The 21366-nt window shown below is 35.9% G+C and overlaps 2 protein-coding genes across 2 annotated transcripts; one reads left to right on the forward strand and one right to left on the reverse strand.

The window, feature by feature from the left end:
• Positions 1–3191: 3191 nt before the first annotated feature.
• On the forward strand, positions 3192–5615 carry LOC113064615 (cyclin-dependent kinases regulatory subunit 1-like). The gene is made up of 3 exons (XM_026235451.1): positions 3192–3360; positions 3628–3755; positions 5133–5615. Exons 1-3 carry the CDS (start codon positions 3296–3298, stop codon positions 5174–5176), a joined length of 237 nt encoding a protein of 78 aa, XP_026091236.1. The 5' UTR covers positions 3192–3295; the 3' UTR covers positions 5177–5615.
• An 8284-nt stretch (positions 5616–13899) lies between these two features.
• On the reverse strand, positions 13900–20866 carry LOC113065010 (cytokine receptor-like factor 1). Its single transcript, XM_026236113.1, has 8 exons — positions 20484–20866; positions 19155–19433; positions 18915–19044; positions 18646–18812; positions 17781–17938; positions 15020–15188; positions 14679–14860; positions 13900–14105 (listed from the first exon to the last, which is right to left on the reverse strand). The coding sequence occupies exons 1-8, from the start codon at positions 20608–20610 to the stop codon at positions 14082–14084; spliced, it is 1236 nt and encodes a 411-aa protein (XP_026091898.1). The 5' UTR covers positions 20611–20866; the 3' UTR covers positions 13900–14081.
• Between the last annotated feature and the right edge of the window lie 500 nt (positions 20867–21366).

The following is a 21366-nucleotide window of genomic DNA, read 5'->3' on the forward strand; positions in this document are numbered from 1 at the left end:
AACCTCAACTTTGTGGTGTTGGCAAAGCATCACGCTTGCTTCATGACTCACAAGTGCCTTCTTTTCAAGTGTTACATTTTCCTAAATCATCATCTCTTGGGTGACCTCTCAGATGTGGTGCGCAAAGGTTTTGTTGTTTTTCCATTAGTTACTCAGCACGTGCATCTGGGGTCATTTTAGCTTCAAGAATGGGGACAGCGTGACCATTAGCAATTAGTGAGAGTGCACATGCAGGGTCATGCTCCAGATCAATATCTTTGATCTGAACAAAACTACAGAGGAGAACATAAAAGCATAAGAAGGAGGAAAAGGACAAAACAAGATTACTTCACTCATTTATTGTCTGGTTCTCCTCTGGGAGCCATAAATGCTCAGATTCCCATTGGATGCACCTGTCTATAGTCTCAGATCAAGTAAATTTAGATTTTTGTGCTGCAGCGCCCGGGAAGCAGTTGGGTATTGGGGTTCGGTACCTTTCCCAAGGGCACCTCAGTCGTGAAGGTATTGAAGTTGAAAATATGACCATAATCATTTTATCACAGAAGCATTCTGACATAAGACAGTTACACATATTCCACAAGTGAAAATAACTTAATTTATACATATTATTTTGTTGAAAAGTTTATATACCTTCAGATCGTAGGATGCACCTGTAAGCATTGAAAAATAGTATTTAATTTGGATATATTTATTTATTTTAACTCCTATTTAAAAGAGTACAGGTAGGTTTGTAAAATGATATGGGCAATTGTTATTATGAATCTAAAAACATTCCGTTGATTTCTAATATATATATATATATATATATATATATATATATATATATATATATATATATATATATTTTTTTTTTTAAGATTGTTTTTACGTTGAGACTAATACTATAATAATTTATTACAGCATTATCATTAAGATATATGTGTGTGTGTATATATATATATATTTATTTTATTTTTTTTTTTTTTTTACAAAAATAGTTATGTGACTTCTCAAGATTATTTGTGACAATTCATGAATATCTAGGAAAGAGAATATAATAATAATCAAATCTGCATCCTGACTTGCAAAATGGAAAATACAGTACTACTTTTTAATCTGATAAAAAAAATTATTCCTACTCTAACCGGTCTGTCTAAAACTCACATGCACATAAATAGATCAATAGCACCCAACAGGTGACATTTACTGCGAGTTTATTATCAGCATATTATCTTGACATTAAACATCAAATTGTGGTCAGGAGAAGGTGGTATATTAATACTTCTTAAAATACCATCAAATTAAAATACATCTTCCACATGTCAGAAACATACCACATCCTCATTTAAAGCGTTTGTAGCAATGTAACACAAAATAATATTAAATTTTTTACAAAATTTTGTCATGTGCAGATTAAAAATATAGATAAAGAGAAAAGCCAATCGTAACTCACCAAAATGCAGGTTGCAATGCCAGCCCTACATCAAGCAGCAAAGAAAACATGCAAAAAGTATTTATTTATATGTAGAGGAAAGCAAAAAGCACAAAAGAGTTGAGAGGTGTGAAGTTTGAGCCCAGAGAGTGAGAGAAACCACTTAAACCAAACCAGGAACACACACCATCACTTACACACACCTCCTCCAACGATAATCAGTTACTGGTTTTCTGGTCTAATGCACTTAACACAAATGTCCAAACTTGCAAAGCTGCAAAATGCATAAACACTGTATAAATTTAAGTGTTTCCAAACTTAACACTGATAATAATGGTTGATGCTGCTAAGAGTTCATGAAAGACTTGATTTGTTTATATCAAAGACTTTATATAAAATGTATATTATATTCTAGCAGACAGTTATATGTGTCGTAGCATTAAAACATGCAGAAATGCATTCCTCATTTGAATTCACATCTTGAACAAAAGGTATTAAGTGTTACTTTTGAAGCGGAACCGGTGTAATTCATTAACAAAAGAGTCACTGAAGTTAACCTTTGGTTAAAGTTCTAGCAAGCCTGATATTTTTTTTTTTTTTTTAACAACACATAAAAAAGGAATAAAACTGGAGTGAAAAAAGATCAGTGGAAGAAATGTGTTCAGAAAAAGTATGATAATCACTGGATACACAACATGACACCAAAAAACACTCTGTATACTGCACCAAATAAGATATGACTACAACAGAGATAAAAGATAAAAGATAAAATACAGACAGTAAAGAAGCTTTCTGATGCCTTGCTCGCTCTGCTTGATTTTGTACTGCAACAATGTGTGCTTGTTAAAAAGGTCACAGGAACACTGTGGTCAAACAAGCAGCCATGACACTAAGGTGTTAAACCATTAAAAAAAAAAAAGACTACAACAAATAAAAGAAAAAAAATGGAGCCAACTTATGCCACCTCAAACAAATGAGTATGAAATAATAATGCAGTAATTTGTTTATTTTCGACATAAAGAACAAAAAGATAACTTTACCCAAGTCACGACTTTTCATGAACAAAGCTTGAAATGCTAACGGGAACTGTTTGATTTGGTGAAATCTTGTTAAAGCACGTCTTTCATTCAAGAGTTGCTTAACACATCCTTTGAACATAATATGGTCTCACTCTCTATCTTGATAAATGTGTTGTCGAGGTTTTGCTCTTTGCAAACAGCATCTTGTGAATATCTTGTCACATCATTTTATTTCATCCTTCATCCTAGTTTTTGGCTTAGGTGGCTTTAAATGCTTGTGACAGAGTTGAAGTTAATAGTCATTTTATAATCGCACTTGTCTGATATTAACAGATATGACATTTAAATCATGACTATACTTGAAAAAGTGTGTTTTGTAATGTTTATTTCTGTTTATCCTCCCAAGTAGGGCCGATTTTAATGAACTGAGGGACGGACTAAACTACTTTCTGTTGTAATACAAACGTGTATCTGACCTTAAAATAAAAGTATTTTGGTTTATTGTATATTTGTAAGATCACAACAATGTAAAACTCTCTTAGCATAATCACCATCATTGGGTTTCACACGTCTGTGTAGAAACGGTTAAACTCACCTTTATATAAAAAAAAATATATAAATATATATATAATATATTAAAAAAAGGTCTCAAACAAAACAAGGTCAGTAATATCGATCGAACTAGCTCTTATCAAACGCAGAAGGCGTGCGTCGAGGGGGCGGGGCCTAAACGACGAGCGACTCCCTCAGCCTATCAGAAGCGAGCGAGGGACCGTTTGAGTTCAAACCTGAAGCGGCGCCCTCTGGAAAACACCGCGAGCTAGCTTTCCAGGATTTCACTTCGGATTTTATCCATTTAACCACAATGTCTTCATCGAAAAAGCAGATTTACTATTCCGACAAGTATTCTGACGAGGAATACGAGTACAGGTGATGAATTTCTCTCGTTCATCTGTTCACTTCATTTTCGAGTTGACGCGACACTTCATAATGACCGTTGTAATGGCATTTGACTGGGTCAGTTTTAAAACGATATCTTCAAAACATCCGCTAGTGTTTAAAGACGGTCTGTTTAAAATATTTTCCGAGTTCTATCGTCCGAGCCGTGTCATATTGCCTGACAAACAGTTTGAAGAGCTATTAAGTATTCAGTATTAGTCAGTCAAACTAACATGTTGTCCCTCTCCTTCCTCTTAGACATGTCATGCTTCCCAAGCAGCTTTCCAAACTGGTGCCGTCCTCCCATTTAATGTCCGAGGAGGAATGGAGAGGACTGGGAGTCCAGCAGAGTCAGGGCTGGATCCACTACATGATCCATAAACCAGGTTAGTAGTATAGACCTGGAGACCATTTGCAGAAATTATTTAGACTGGTCTTACAAGTTAGTCAAGATTTTCTTTAGGGCAGGTGAATAGGTTAAAAAAAATAACTAAAGTTAATAGTTATCATCTTATTTACCCAGTTGATTGATAACGTTACATTGATAATTGCAAAAAAAATTGTATTACAGTTTTTCTAAAATGTTATGTTTAAATATGCAAATGAGGCATTATTTACTGAAATATGCGCTAATTTGCATAAACGTCTAGTACAAAAATCTGAACACTGGATGAAGTCAGTTTCAAAATTATTTATTTTTATATATTTTTGACGTTACAGTCAAATGTTTTTACAGAGGGAATTATGGCTCTCTTTTTTTTGTCACTCCATAATTCAGAAAATACTTTGAACAGCCAGAAAACAATATATTTTCAAAATTTTGGGGGATAAAATGTTGTATATATAATCAAGGAAAATATATATTTCGGCCTTTAAAAATATGTATTGTAATTGAAATCTATTGACACAAACCGATGAAGTGCTATAAAATAAACACTTAACAGTGTCTTTTGGATGTTTTCTTCCACTTGTTTGAAAAAGCACTTGATGAAAAGCCCAAAATTGACAGGTGCTTGAAAAAAAATTCAAAAAAAAACCCTTAAAGGGTTAGTTCATAGAAAAATAAAAATAGTCACTAATAACTCATCCTCATGTCGTTCCAAACCCGTGAGACTCCGTTCATCTTCGGAGCACAGTTTAAGATATTTTAGATTTAGTCCGAGAGCTCTCAGTCCCTCCATTTAAAGTGTGTACGGTAATAGTTTCTGCTATTTTTGGACCAAAATGTATTTTGATGCTTCTAAAAATTCTAACTGACCTTCTGATGTCACATGGACTACTTTGATGATGTTTTTCTGACCTTTCTGGACATGGAAAGTATACCGTACACACAGCTTCAATGGAGGAACTGAGAGCTCTCAGACTAAATCTAAAATATCTTAAACTGTGTCCCGAAGATGAACGGAGTCTCACGGGTTTGGAATGACATGAGGGTGAGTCATTAATGACAATTTTCATTTTTGGGTGAACTGTCCCTTTAAGACTATTAATCATTTTTAAAATTCAGTTACATAAAAGCATAGATTATTCTAAATTCATTCCAAAAATAAGACTGATTACTTACTGGCTAACTGATAGATGGTCAAACTCGTATTTAAGACACTGTCTTAACATAAAGGGCCTAGGGCTGATTTAAAACTTACTTTGACAGCTTAAATACTGTCTAGGTAGTAAGCTCTAACTGGTGAATGAAATTTATCCAAATGTCTATAAAAAGGTTGCCTGTTATTCTCCTTGACCCTAATCCCACTCTTTCCATACAGAGCCCCACATCCTGCTTTTTCGAAGACCGCTTCCCAAGGAATGAGATTTCAAGATTGTCATTGGAAGTTAAACTACTTGGTTGAGTCTGACCATGCGTGCATTTCTTTCCATGCGTTGTGATTTGTATATAAGTTTTATTATTTGCAGATCTATGGTAATGAAATGTTACTCCTCCTTCCCCTCCCCCTTTCATCTGGAGATCTGATGGTAGCAGGAGCATAGATAAAGGGGGACGGACTGCATCCTCCGAAGTGTTTTCATTAGATCTGCACTTAAGTCACGTTTAAATAAGCTGGAAGGTGTTTCAGGACTAGTAATCGCCCCTGTCGTGAATAGAAGGAATAGTTTTTGTTGTACACTACGATGCTTTCTGTTGCTCAACTGGTGTTGTTAACATCCCCATCTTGTATGTTGAGCGGTCAACGTTTGTTTGTTCCTCATTTGTTGTTGACAAATCAATAAATATTATTTTTATTAGCTCACTTGCATTCTAATTTGTAGTCAGTGTAATATGACTTAAATTTACAATGAATTTGTATTTGATGCAAATAATATTTTTCACTTTTTTTTTTTATTGATCTCACACTTTCAAAAAAATCTAGCTGATTATTTTTCCTATTATATAGTGTATAAGTTTTTGTTAGCATGATACAGTGTGAACAATAAAACTGAAATAAAATTATTTTAGTTTGTAATTATTATTATTTTAGTACATCAGTTATAACTGAAATGAAATCCGAAATATGGCTCATTAATTTTAATCATTTTATTTCAGTTAAAATTAATTTTAAAGCAAGATTTTTTTATTGCTTTAGTTTCAAATCAGTTCCCTGATTTCATACACAAATACACAGATGTGGTGCTTGAAAGTTTATGAACCCCTTAGAGTTTTCTATATTTTTGCATAAATATTACCCAAAACACTGATCCAGAGTTACATATCTGAAGGGCAAAAGCATGTGAATCTTTGCTTTCTTTCAGTATCTGGTGTCACTACCTTTTGCATCAATAACTGCAGGTAGACAACTGTTGGTTTGCGATGGATGCTGCACAGAGAGGCTTTCCCGGGACTGTGTGCTCAGCGGTGGAGAAGATTGCTGCTGCAAATATCAGCTACAACAAGGCTTAGGAACTGTCAACTCATTCCAGCTAAGTGTTTCCTGGTGGTTTCGACATGAAGTAGTTTGATCGACCAGTAAACAAGGAACTGTTTCAACAGTGCCACTTCAAAATAACCGATTTATCTTGACTTTCCATCCTGCCATGTATGGAGTAGACAGGGCTGCTCTCTCTTCCAAAGCGAGTCAGTTTGGCATCAATAGGATATTTAGGTACTGGACTACGGTCAATGCTATGCACTAAGCATGTCGAAAAATATGTCAAAGCATAATATCACTCCGGAAAGAAACCAATATACTATATCACTATACTTGTTGATATTGTTTATACTTGTTAATAAACAAGTAAATGGTTTAGTATGAATAATAATAAAAAAGCAATATTAGATACATTTTAATGCTAAAAAATGTAAAAAAAATAATAATAATAATAAAAAATCAAATCCTTAGGGGCAAAATTAAGCGTAGTTGTATCCTTTTCTGTAAAGTAACATGAAAATAATATTAATAGAAATATCACTTCTGATCTACTAGCCTATCAATACAGAAATGTTCAACAATGGATATTTCCAGCAGTCTGTCTCCCTCTACTGCTGACATTAGCAAAATACAACTTCATCAATGATTTTAGTGAAAATGTCATCATTGCTGATTTGTACATTCCTGGCATAAAATGAGCTAGAAAGACTCCAGCTGTTATATTTTTATTTCTTACGGAGTTCTCTTATTTCACTGTAAGTACATATAAACTCACTGTTGTTAGTCATCCTGCCATGGAAGGAGTGGGACTTGTTGACTGGTGAAATCATGGCCTACAAAGCCAATAGTCGGTGGAAGGATGTATTGACCAGGCCCTGTAAACAAGACTGGAAAACACAGCCGTCATAATGCAGTCATGCACACACAACATATGCACTTCCCTACTTGTTATCAGAAATATGCAGTGATGCAGTTTTCGGCAGGCAGCTGTTGAGAATATCCACACCCTCTAGATGCAGCCCAGCAGGAATGTGAGCTCATCCCAGTGGCCTGATGGTTTTTCCTGGAGTGGAGGACTGACAGTGCATTTGGCTATCTTCTCTGCCCACAAATGTTTGAGGACCAGTTTGATTCCACACATGCTGATACTTCCTTCAAACACAGTTCAAGTCAAGATCGCATTTGGGACTGGAGGTATAACCATTCTAGAAATCTACAGAATGTTTCCTGCAGAATCAGTTTCAGGAAATTTAAAAACGCAAGCAGCTACTTGGAAAACCACGAGTATGGGTAGATCTTCAAAACATCCATGTTCAAAGCTGAAGCGATGGTTAGTAGGACTTTCTTCCTAGCTGAACTAAATAAGATGTCCTCTAAATATTACAAATGTGTTTGAGAGACAGAAGCACAAAAGTTGTCATCACTTCATTGTCATGTAACATATCCATCAGAGAATTCCTCCTCTCGCTTTCCTTTCTCTTTCATGTCTTTACTCTGTTCAGCTGAGCAGAGATGGACCATCAAGCATGGGTCACTAAGGAGACCAGCAGCTGGGACCCCTCCCTGCAAACCAGCATAGAAAAGGCCATCGACATTTGAGAAGATGGGAACTTCTGAAGGACATGTAAGTGAGTATGCACAATATTCCCATCTGATATGCATTGTAAGAAACTCTGGGAGAGCTATTAAAATGAATGGAGGCATGATAGGTGAACATGTTCACCACTTCACTGACCATCAAATAAACATCAAACATTAACAATCCTAAGGTAACTGGAGCTGAAGTCTCACAAGCTGACCCAGCGGACAGAAATACATGGGGTCAATGTTCTGCCTGGACCTTCAAACAAGTGTCAGAGAGCTTTGAAGAAGCTCAAGCAGTTAACCAGGAACAATAGATTCTCTCAAAACTGTTTAAAAGCAACTTTAGCATAAGTGTATGTACTTTTAGTACTGTATATACAGTAGTATTGTGAATACATAAGACTGCTCTGCAATAATAAAGCCCAAAGTATATTAAGGGTTTTCATGCATACATTAGGGTGAGCATAACCTGTGAGATGTAAAATCAGAATTTTATAACCTGCAATTGTGCAAAAAATAGTTAGAATTGGGAGATTAAGAGCACTTTGAAATACTACTTATTGTATGCATATGCTAAGCGTTTGCATAGTATATACTTTTTACGGTTGTGGTATACGGTCTTTACACATTGGAGAATAATCACAAACCAAATTCTCCAGTATTACTGATTGTGAACAATGTGTCCTAAAATACTTAGAAATTTCCACTCAAAATATACATATCGTATTTTAGTATATATTTGGTATGCCCTTATACTAATTTTGCATATTATATAGAACAAACAGAATGCAAATTGCAATTCAAGCATAGCAATAGTTTATTCACACTGACTTTATTTTTTTTTAATAAATGTGATATTGATGGTTAATTTTAAGTGATTTTCCAAATGACATAGGCCATTTGGCAAATCTGCATTGATTTTAGGGGAATTTAAATAGAGTAAAAGTATGTTAAATGGGACTTAAGAGTAAGAAACACTTATTGGTAACTTAACATTTAATTAAACCAAATTACTCCGTGAACTTAAATAGTCGCATTACAGACATTCTGTTTAAAAGTGCAGATTTCATACAAGTCTGCCAATTTTCATTTAGCATGGATGCATAGTCAGTGTCTGCTATGGAAATGAATTTTAAAAAATAAAAGAAAGAAGAACTGATATTATCTCTCTTTCCATATACACTCAGAGCTGTCATCTCATCACAACTGACCGGGTATCCCTATTTTTCCCAGCCCTTCTTATACATAAACATATTCGCAGAGAATGTAAAACGTGGAGCTCCTGCATTTGCTGGCAGCCAGGGGTCTCTGTTGTAGAGGCAGCAGAGAAACAGACAAAATATGGATGCTTATTATACACGTATTTGAAAAAATATGATGTTTTACAATGTGAAGATGTTTTTTGGAAGAATAGTCCTTTAAATGACTGCGATAAATGGGTTGTATCTCACCATCGCTCAAGTGAGTCCTTTGTGTCCACTGTGAGGATATGTCCACCCAGAAGCTGTGTGGTGTCTGCCACCTCTTCTTCTCCTATAGACACTTTTTTTTCCCTCACTCTCTGGGGAATACTTGTAAGAATAGTAGGACACCTCAGCTCCAGAACCTGGCTCCTCCCCACCTATTAAATATAAATCACATGCTGCAAAACAATTTGCCATCTTCGACAAAAAAAAAGCATTGTTTGATTTGTTTCAAAGACATTTAGATATTTTTTTCTGGAAATCAAGATACGTTTTTTTTGTTTGGCTGTGGTGTCCCTCAAGTGTATGTTTTAGGCCCGTTTTACTTTTTTCTAAAAACATGTTTGTGGAATTTAAGTATTGTGTTTGTAGTTGTTATTAATCAAATTGGTAAAAAAAAATATATATATTTTAAATAAATATAGCTAGCATTGCCAGACTACATGACTGATAGAAAAAGAATACATTTACAAAATGGCCTGAAAGGGGTGCTCATATGTTTCAATAGACCAAGTGTGTAAATGTATCTCTAATGTAAAAAAAATTCACAGTTTGGATGTCTTAACTCATTTATCTTTCCATAAGAATGTTTGTAAGGCTTTACAGTAGAAATGTCCGTAAATTCTAAAAAAAGAGACAAATCCTAGTTTATGGGTTTTTGTTAACACCGCTGCTCAGCACCACTTAATCATTAAGGATAATAAATGTCTTTCTTGCAGTTTGGAATTATACCTGAAACTTAAGTATACTTATTTTTCATATTATCTTTCAACATCATTACAATATCCATCCATATAAATAAAACGAAGCTAATAGAAGAGTAGAATAAATTTTCTTTTTTTCCAGTTATTTTTGAGTTTAGGTCAAAATAAGACATCATTGTAAATTAGAATTCGGTTTCAAACACATTTCTGATCTAGGACTAAGCTGAATTTGTGTCAAGGAAATGCTCTGACAGATTTCCAAAACACGTATTTCTTCTACACAGGTAATGGTGCGAGTTTTCCAAACAGATTTACAAATGGCAAATCCAGGAAGTCACCTCAATCATTGATACAGATAGGTCACAAACAAACTTGGTAATTACCTCAAGCAAAAAAGAACTGCAAATTCATATAAACATATAAACAGGAGGCACCTACTGTAGGTAAAGGAAACTTAAATAAATAAATAAAAGCGGACTAAAACCATAACTTTGAGGAACCCCAATAACCACAGCCCTATAGATGCATTTTCTCAGCCCAAAAACAACACTGGGTAAAAGTTGGCTGGATTTGATAAGTAAACATTTTAATGTAACCTTTTGGAAATCAATGCTGTAGTATTTTTACCTATACGGGAAAGTGCGAGGTGATCAACAGGAGGCTGGGATACTAATTATCCAAGCATTAATGTAGTCTGGGCTGATATGCATGTAGCATCTGATTGCTGAACTCTTCAACACCTGTCCATGTGTGGCACATGCTCACACCTGCAGGTCACCGATCCAGATGTGTTAAAAAAAAGAGGAGGAGATGATGATACCTGCAGGAATGAGTATAAGTTCCTGTTCTTCTTCTTCGGCCACCTCCACTGTTGGATGACAATGCACACATAAACATGTCAAATTAAAGTTCAATGCAGTACTTTTCCAAGAAACATAGATACTTTAGTTGCTCAGAGTTTCAGTCTAATATGTTTGCACTTGTGATGTCACATGGTCTGATATTTGTTATCTATTGCTTCAGCCGATTCCACAATGTTTTCACTAAACATATTATATGTATATGGATTTACACTGCATGGTAATAAAAAATAAACATTTAACCTATTTATATTCTTACTAAATAAATAAATAACAAGTAGAACCCTTCAGTGAAAGTGTTTTCTAATAAGAATTTTTGAACCCAGTGTCCATAAAAGAGCGCTACATACAAACATAGTATACTTACAGTCTTTCTTGTGAATGAACTCCACTCGTTACACACATGAACACGGTCCATAAAGTCCAGGAATTGTGGTGCATATGTAGCACTCTCATTATGTCCCTCGTTTGTTTTGTGTTGAATCTCTCCGGCGTATATTCCACAAATAATTACTACTTCTATCCCAAGTGTTGAGTCCGTGCAACTAATTTTTTGAGCTCCTCTCCACGTGTAAAGACAATCCCTCTTGGCTTGGTCTTATTTATCCGCCTTTAGTTCCGATTGCTCATATTTCAGCATTAAAACTGATGTCCATCCACCCCTCGCGTAGCACTTAGTATTTAAGCATTATTTTAATGCATGTGTTAAAATTAATTTTGGTTATTTAAACTAAATATCATTAAACTCAGATGTTTCGTACATACTTAGTTGCATAATAAAAGTATGGCTTTAAAAAAAAAAATTCAACCTGATGTGAATTCATTTCGATATGGAAGCGCGAGAAAGGGTTTTACAGGACACTGACGCCCCCTAGTGGCCATTTAGCGTGAGACATTCAATATTAGCCTTCCTAAAATTATAGATTTTTATAAATATAAATTTATATTGAAAAACTGTATTATATATTATATTATCATTTCAAGAAAGTATGCCTCTTTTTGCTTGGTCACAAACCATATTAGGTAAAAACTTAAGACTTTATGAGTTTTGTCTTAGTATGCAAGCGGTTAGGTGACGTCACATGACGTTGTATTACGCAAACCCAAACAGGAAGTAAGAGCAACAGCGTGGCTACATGAAACGATACACATGTTGCTGCGCAGTACATTTATCAGCCAAGCTACGAAAACACCGAGAACACAGTTTCAGCGACATGGTTAGTGGGTTTTGAATACTCAGCTTGTATCATATAATCACATTTAGGAACAATAAATGGCTAGAAATAAATACAAGCTACAGTTTGCCAAGCAGAATGCCCAGGATCACCCAGAAGATGAGGATTTCCAAGAGAAAGTGCAACTGTGTATATATATATATTTGCATATATTTAAAATGTGAACTTGTAATTTATATTTAAGTCCATGTATTATTTTATATATAATATTTAATAGTATTTTTGGGCAATTATTATCTATTTCTTATTCATCTGTAATAAAAAATTAAATGATATATGTGTTTATGTGTTTTTCTTACACCCCTGACATTGACAAGTAAATTGAGTAAAACTACTGGGAACACAATTGCTTTCCAAATCTATTTTAAATATTAATTTGTAATTTATTTTGATTTGTTTTATGTACAGTGGGCATAGAAGAGAATCACCCCATAAACACATTTTGTTTCTTTGCAGTTTGAAATGAAGACCAACATTTCAGAAAGAAAAAATAAACTAAATACAGAATCACTGAGTTGGAAAAAGGCCCCATTGTGTCAGTATTTTGTTGAACCACCTTTTGCTTTAATCACAGCCTTTAGTCTGTTGAGATATGTCTCTATCAACTTTGCATATCTAGACTTTGCAATATTTGGACGCTCTTCTTTGCAGAACTGCCGAAGTTCAGCTAAATTTGATGGTGACTGTTTGTGGACTGCAGTCTTCAAGTCAAGTCATTGCATTTGGTGGTCATTTTGTGTGTCAATATATATTTATGACTATGTTTTTTTGCACTTTTGATGTTAGTTTTGTACTTTTAATGAAATTAGTATTATAGTAATTGAGAAGGTGATTAGCTACACCTGAAGGGGGGTGATCCCTTTTCCAGATCAGTTTTTATTTATTTATTTTCTGATATGTTGGTATTATACTGTATCTTTCTTTTGGATGTTATTAACGGAGTAAATACAGCTGGATAAAACAAAAACTTTCTTACATCACTTTGTAATGTTTCATCCTGGTTTTGATGTACAGTACTTGGTATATCAGGTTAATGATTAAAACCTATTGTTCTTCTAAACATCCGAATGAATGATAAAACTCTTTCTGTTTCTCTCCATCACTGCCAGTATCATAAAGAATACAGCCGCTTTGAGTGAGATTCTGCAAGACTTCAAGTATGCCTCCGAGGAGTCCGAGACGGATTCAGATCCTCTATGAACTCTCCCTTCATCTAAGGTATCGATCGCTGTCTCAAGTGTTGTATAGACAGAGTGCATTGCTGATGCTGATGCAGGCTTGAGCATCTTTTATTCCATTATTTTGAATACATTGAGAATAGCTTATGACGTTTTGTTTGCTAAACCGACACAATGTTCATTATTGTGTGCATAATAATATTCAGCAAACGCTAATGTGTTACAAAATACATGAAAATTCCTTAAATATATTGAAGACATTTATACAGACAAAAATATTTATACATAATGATACAGTATTTACATGATGTTTTTGAACACAGAGGACAAACAATTGCATTTCCAATACTAATTAAATTGTTTAAACTTTGTACCAATTAAAGGGACAGCACACTAAAAATGAAATGAAAAGTTTGTCGTCATTTATTCAACAATATTTAAATGCTCTCGTTTTGTTGTTGTTGCTTACAAATTTGCTACATTTAGTTCAAATCTGTCATTTGCAAAGGTCCTTTTGTTTGAATGAAAAGTCAATAAGAGTGAGAAAGTAAATAAACATTTTATGCTTTATCGTAATTTGGAGTTTTCTTTATATTTTAATGTCCTTATAAATAGCACGTCTGAGACAAAAGCGCTTCCTTGACGTATCTGATGGAGACTACAGCAGGAGGCAAACAGTAGATCATGTCGCCAAATGACAGGCTCCTTGCGGATTCCTTCGGAGAGTCTTGGCTCATCCAAATGAGAGTCCCAAGCACTGGAGAGTGATAAAAGCCTTGTCGTCCCAGGCCCCCGCAAACTCTCCCAAGCTCTTCTTTAGAGTTTCACTATGATTTACCACTTTGTAGTACCTGAAAGAGAAGACACTGGCATTTACAAGTGAATGTGATGAGTTGATGTATGGGGAGAGAGAAGCATAATTGATACCAGCCATTTTTGTGGCAGTGTTCTTCAAAGGACAGTGTGACTAATAAAGCGACCTAAGTTTCCCAACAATCGTCAATGCCAAAGCAACAGTAACCACTGAATCGGTTCAGAGAGCGTGCAGCGGATGTTGGTTAGCGTTGGAAAACGCCACACAAGACTTCTCGACTCTGTTGCATCGCAGCTGAAGCTTTGCTGCGCAGTCTAAACTAAAAGGAATTTATAAGCATTCCAGCTAGTTACTTTGACTGGCCGGTCCCTCTCTGTTGTGGGAACGTCTGAAGATTATATGATGCTTCGCTATTAGTACACGCAATCAAATGTTTGCCTATTGATCAAAAGAAGAAACAGATCTTTTGGTTTCTCTTTTTGTGGGTCACATAAAACAGCAAAATGCTTCTTTCTTTTTTCCCACACAGGCCCTATATCATGTGTGCCAGCAGTAATGATTCGTTATCTTGATAAGTGTTAAGAAGGAGATACGCTTGTTCCTTACTGACCTGGTCGTGTGTTTTCTGGGCTTTCTGTAGCCAGACGCGCCATTGGTCGTAGAGTTTGATGCTGACGTCCGTACAGCCGTATGAGTGTTTGCGCATCCAGCCGAAAAACTGCTTGAGCTCCTTTCGTAGCGTTGAGTTGTGCTCGCTTGGTTTTGAATCGCATGAGCCAATATGTGACCTGTCTGAAAAAAAGCCCAGATAAGTAACCAGTTGTCCTCTAAATAGTTCTAAATAGAATCTCTATCAAGTAGCTTGATATTTTTTCAGTGTTCACATATGGATTGTATCTAATTAGCCTAATGTGAAGGGACATTGCATTATTGCATTTTGATGCAACTCACCGATGCCAGGTGTCGATGCGGCAGTCGAGTGGCTCCAGTCGCTCCAAATACCTGCTTTCTTCGAGCCGTAGACGCCTATCGGGTTGCAGCGTACCTGGACGAAATACACTGTACCGGCCCTGAGACCCGCTAACCGACAAGACGTCTGGTTCCCAGCATCATCTATGACCTCATGGGAAATAGAAAATAAAAACTAAGAATAATAATCGAAGTATGTGCACCGGTCATTATATTGGGGAGGGCTGTTTGTCATTTTTCCCACCTTCATGTCATTCCAAAACTATAATAGGTATAACAGGTTTGAAACAACATCAAAATGATGGTCCATCTAATTCTATTATATTCCAAGCCTTCTGAAACTGTACATTGGGTTTCTGAAAAGAAGAGTTTGAAATCATATCAGAGTTTCAAAGATAATCTTCCTCTCTAGTGAGAAGTTAACTGCTGGATCCTTACGTCAGTGAGTTCAATGTGAGAACTGGATTGGTCGGTAATTAAATGAATCGGTCAATCAAAAAAGCTATCATATGACTTCAAAAGGCTTAGAATAATTTGCACAAGTCATATGGAATACCTTTAAGAGGCCAGAGATAATTTTGGGGTCAGTCATCATTTAGGGTTCAGAAAGGAGTGGCCAGGAGATTCCTTAAAAATGTAATTTTGTGTTCCACGGAAGAAAGAAACTTATGTAGAATCACATGAGGCTGATTAAACAATAACAGAATGTTAATTTTGGGGTGAAACTGTCATTTGAAATTCTGCTCCTGGAGGGCCACTTTCCTGCATCATCTTAGAGTTTAGCTTCAATATACAGTTCCAATCAAAATTATTCAACCCCTTTGACCTGCAAGGCATTTTGCTGCGGTGAACTTAATTTTATGAAAACAATTTAACAAAGGCATCAGTAAAGTATTAGAGAAATTTGTTCATACACTTTTGAGTGATTATGAGAATGGAACACTGATGAATCATGATTACATTCAAATTGGCTCTAAACATTTATGTTCAAAATTATTCAACCCCCCAAAACTCAAATTTTGTGCAGAATGTTTTATTCTTTTAAATCACCAATAAATGTAAGTGCTTAGAAGCTTAGAAGCTTCTGTCACCTCTCTACTACAGTCTTGGCCCATTCATCGCCTGAAAAACTTTCCAGATCACTGAAAATCTTTGGTTTTCACATTGACCACTGCTTTCTTTAAATTCAACCAGATATTTGCAATGAGAATTAAGCCTGGAGACTGAACAGATTACTCAAGTACATTCTATGACTGATCCCTGAACCAAGCAGAAGTAGATTTGGATGTGTACTTTGGGATGACTGTCCTGCAGGAAAGTCCATTGATCATCAGCTTCAGTCTTTGCAACAAAGGCATCACAATTCTTGTCAAAATGGCCTGATACTTCAAAGAATCCATGATTTCCTTCATACAGTCATGTTTTCTACTTCCTGCTACAGTTAAGAAACCCCATAACAGGACTGATCCACCTCCAAGTTTGATGATGGAGATGGTGTTCTTCTGCTTATGAGCTTTGCCTTTTTTGCAGCAGATATACCGTTGATCCATGGGTCTAAAAAGTTCCAGTTTGGTCACATCCCTCCATAAAACATTCCTCCAGAGCTCCAGGAGGAATCAAGTTCAAGTCTGCCTTTTGTTCTACTTGATCATGAGTGGTATTCATCAAGATGTCTCAACATGAAGGCCATACTGTACTTGTCTAATGTTCGTCTTACACACTGCATTGCAATGGGTTTCCTCCTTTCATCGGGTCATCTTGCAAGTCTTTGGATTAACATTGCAAATTTTTTCAGTTGCTCTGATTAAACGTTTTATGATATTGTGCTTTTTCTTCCACAACCTCAAAGGTTTTCTGGCACAACACACTTTAAGCTAAGAAATAAGGCTGGGAACTGTCTCTCTAGTAACTTTTAATGTCTTAGAAATCTGCATACGTATAGCCTTAGCCTTTCTAAAGTAATACAATATTTATTCTCTTTAGCTTTTGTGAGATCTCTGTTGACATTTTTGCTACTCAACTTCAGCACATGCATGGGCTAACTGTATGTATGTGTAACCACGCAAGCTAATTCTGTTTTTAATAGAGTTTCTAAAGGCTTAATTGTGTTTTGAGACTGTTTTATTCCCCACTATGCAAATAAGTGATTTAAAAACAGCAATGTTGAATAGGGGTTGAATAATTATGACATAGCAGTATTACTAAAAATTATATATTGACAATATCACTTTTAATATGCCAGTGAACTGTTATAGATGCAATTTTAATTCTATTCTGGATCTTCAGAAAAGCTTGTATTTGTAAAGTACTGCAGTCTCTGAAGGGTTGAGTAATTTCGATTGTAACTGTACCTGCTTGGAAGTTTCTACTGAAGAACTTGATTAACTGGTTCAGGTATGTTTAATTAGGACTGGAGCTAAACTTTTCTGGCTGGTGGACCTTCAGGAGCAGTATTGGACATCCCTGCTTTAGATTAAATTTTCTATTAAATTAAACTTGCTCTGTACTCTTCCTTGGGAACCCAAAATGGTTCTTCTGTCATTGCTGTGAAGACCCTCTTTTGGAAGCTTTATTTTTAAGAGTGTTTGGCTCCTACACCAATTAAACATACCTGAACCAGCTAATCTCGGTCTTCAAGATTACCAGCTATTTCCAGACAGGTGTGTTGAGGCAGATTGGAGTTAATGTTGACCCTCAAGGAGCAAGATTTGAACTCCTGTGGACTAAACCATTCCAGCAATACCTTCCATTCATCGCTGTCCTCCACACGGTATCGTATCTGGTACTTGGCCTGAAACAGGTAGTCTTTCAGGGCGGGAGGACTGCCCCAACGTACACTTAACTGATCTTCCAGATCTCCAACGCGGCTCACAAGGACATCAGGAGGCGGATCTGTGGTTACTGAATGAAATATTTCACATTAACTAACACTGTACGAAAGGCATTTTCAAAGCTGTTGATTAAACCCAATAAAAGTTAGTAGCCGTTAAACTATTCTTTCTTTCACTTCAAAGACTATATTCTTGTAATTGAACCTCCCAATAAACCTTCATCTGCGCTCATTAGCTCGATGATATTTTGCCATTACTACGGCAATTTCCCGTTTCTTTTGTTGTTTGAAATGGACGTGCTCCACTGCTACGTTTTGTAATCAAGCTTGCCTTTAGGGCAAAGCCAATCACGGAGCTTATTGTTTCAGAAGATGAGGAAATGAAGATGTAGTAATGGAATATATTTGCTTTTCTCAGCAAAAAGTGCTGATTGATGGATATAGTTTAATTGTGATTAATTCGATTAATGCATTGGTATGTCAAATTAGTCATTTGATTAGAAATTTTTACCAATTGACAACAGACTTTCCGCTGCCCATTGACTTTTACAGTACTATTTTCACGAGTTGCCTTTTGGAAAAGTTTCAGCTGTTGGAAAAGTGTTTTTACAGTCTGTAAAAATCTATTCTCAGACGAGTGTGTGCGCACCATATGCGAGATGTTCAGATGGTTTTTTTACTTGAATTTATGTGCAAGTTAGTAAGCGTGACGTTATCCCAAGTCACCTTGATCTCGACACCATTTTCCATCAAACTAGCACTTTTCAGTCTTACTCACCTACATCTAAAATGTCTAAAGTGATGACATCAGAAGTGGAAGAGCCGAGCTGATTGGACGCCTCCACCCAGACTTCATATGGTGTAAAAATGGCAAGGTCTCGAGGAACGTAGCATGTATACGGCTGTCCCGTGTAGTCCTCACAGTCTTTCTCTTTACCGTACCATCTAGACGGTTATTAAAATGGAAAAGTTGAATATTAAAAGGGATTCTTGCAAAACAGGTGTTGGTATGATGATGATGATTATTATTTTTTGTCAAAATCTCACTTTAGTTTGTACTTGAGGATATATTTAGTGTTGATGAACGTCTCTCCTTGACCACCCGGACTCCATCTGCAGCTGAGATCCTTGGTGTTTCGTGACCAACATGTCAGGTTGAGAGGTTCCTCAGGGGGCACTATATGTCAAATTAAAATAAAAATAAAGTATGGCCTTAGTATTCAGAAACACATGGCAAAAAAAAAGAAAAAAGCGATTAATATAAGCCAGAAATATTCACAGACTCACAGCCGACATAAAGACACGATCCTGCCAACACTTCTCCATTACTTCTGTGACAAACCAGATTGTCTCCTGACCGCTGTAAGGAGCCATTGAGTTGATGGAGTGTGACGCTGGATTCGGTCGGGCTCAGGACCCTATAAGTGTTTCTAGCCAAGCGTCTTCCATTCAGCGTCCAGTACAAGGATCTAGCTGTTATTTCCAGCTCGGCACCAATGGTGCACACCGCAGTCAAGCTCGACCCGATGTGAAGCACTGGGTCCTGGGGGTTTATGACAGCCAAGTCTGGGGGTCAGAAAAAGAGGAGACTTCATGATTCCAGCACTTTTACAACTGGATTTATGACCGCAGTTGGAAAGGTCACACAGGGTCATTTTTCAGTAACTTAAGTGGTTTTCCATCTTGTAAATATGCTTCTTGTGTGTCCGCAGAGCTCATATTTATTCATGTTTAAGACAAATGTTCAGAGGGACGATGGCTGGATTTGAAGAGCTACTACTGGCCTTCGGGGAAACCAAGTGTTGATGCAGATCATTTCTGCTCCTGGTGGGAGGCGGACAAGCTCTTTAACATGTGCCATTGAAGAGTTGGGAAACAAGACTGAATAATTAATTTATAAACTATGGTACTGTAATTATTAGGAAAGACCTTATTGGATGCTTTAGCATTGAGAGACTGACCAATGAAATCAGTGAATGAACAATTATATTGACAATAATATTAAATTATGTACGCATTTTTCACCTCCTTAGCATTTTTTTTTTCATAGCAATATTATATTATGACGGACTATATTTTCTAGACGAAGGATACCTAAGTTAATGAATATGCTTTTTAAATTAGTGTCTTTATTAATTTTATCATGTAGTGACTGTTTCATAAAAGCAATAGGCTATTGCACTCGAGGACGAGCTACTTCAGGTTTTTCTGTATATATATATAATATATATATATATTACTTAATATAGCATTGCTTTACACACATTTACATTAATTTCCAATAGTTTATTTCAAATGCAATTTACTATTTGTGCTGTAGACGGTTATAAGGTCGCCTTTCAAACAGTATAGGAAGTATTCATAACATTTCTGTCATTCTCTTTCTTTTTGATGAAAGCTATTGCTAACGACAAGTTACCACAGCTAAAATTAATAAATCCTTCTTAACTATTGAATTTTACCGTAAACTAAGACGAAATGACTGACATAAACGTGTGTAGAGATGAAAATGAAAACATAAACACCTCCAACACAAGCTTCAAATGAACATGAAGTATCTTCTCAAATGGCTTTACTTTAAAGTAAACTTTAAAAATTATCTGAAATTGTACTTACGTGCTGTGAGCGCATATGGAAGAAGCGCAACAAAAAACAACATGACCAACATTGTCATTTGTCTGACGCGCGCGCTCTCAACGCGATTCTTGTCATGCTGATGGGAGCGCGCGCACGCATAATCCATTCTCCCTCACATAAATTGCTGAACATTTAAAGCCCTAATCACCAGAAAGCTTCGTAAAATTCATTGCTGGTTCTGGAAAGCACCATTATGCGGAGAGGACGTTCAGATTCACCTTCACTCTCAATTTTGGAGAAGAATCAACACAGCGCACGCCTCAAAATCTGAAAAAGTTGATTCTTCTGAAGCTCCTCCCATGTCTTACCACACAGCCACAAGTCATTATTAGTAGCGCATCTGCAGCTAGTGTTTTCTTTTCTTTTTTTGTATACTAATTTGGACTCAACAGAAAATAATGAAATGAACCCTTCCCAAAAACATTCCTTTTTGTATTTCTCACATAGGCCACTGTTTTTTAATCTAAAGTTTGTTCTTTAGCCAATACACACGGTTAGCCTATTTTTGGTCTACATCGTATAGTTTATAATGGTCTGTTTTGTGAAATGCATCTCTACACCCAATGCTACTTTACAACGAATTGCGTAATGCCTGATTAGTTAGGATACACTATAATTTAGAGATTCTTTAATAACATTTCTCATAACCATAAATACATTTTTATTGTTTATGAATGTGTATTAGACTTCAGAGATTTAATTAATTCAGTCCTACCCAGGAGGTATTAATAAAACAAACTGTAAATTTTTTCTATAAATGTGTCGGGTATGTGTTTTATTCCTGGTCACAGTTTTGGATTGCTCAGTTTCAAACAATTAAGTAACATACCAAACTTTTATTTTCCAAATGAGGCAATGATGA

This window comes from Carassius auratus, chromosome 47 (genome assembly GCF_003368295.1).
Source record: "Carassius auratus strain Wakin chromosome 47, ASM336829v1, whole genome shotgun sequence".
Lineage (NCBI taxonomy): Eukaryota > Metazoa > Chordata > Actinopteri > Cypriniformes > Cyprinidae > Carassius > Carassius auratus.

Coding starts and splice junctions, on each gene's coding strand:
- LOC113064615 (XM_026235451.1), top strand. CDS start 3,296: ATGTCTTCATCGAAAAAGCAGATTTACTATTCCGACAAGTATTCTGAC. Junction 3,361..3,627: donor GACGAGGAATACGAGTACAG/GTGATGAATTTC, acceptor CCTTCCTCTTAG/ACATGTCATGCTTCCCAAGC. Junction 3,756..5,132: donor CTACATGATCCATAAACCAG/GTTAGTAGTATA, acceptor CTTTCCATACAG/AGCCCCACATCCTGCTTTTT.
- LOC113065010 (XM_026236113.1), bottom strand. CDS start 20,610: ATGGATTATGCGTGCGCGCGCTCCCATCAGCATGACAAGAATCGCGTT. Junction 19,045..19,154: donor ATCGTGTCTTTATGTCGGCT/GTGAGTCTGTGA, acceptor TTTGACATATAG/TGCCCCCTGAGGAACCTCTC. Junction 14,861..15,019: donor CGCATCGACACCTGGCATCG/GTGAGTTGCATC, acceptor GCTTTTTTTCAG/ACAGGTCACATATTGGCTCA.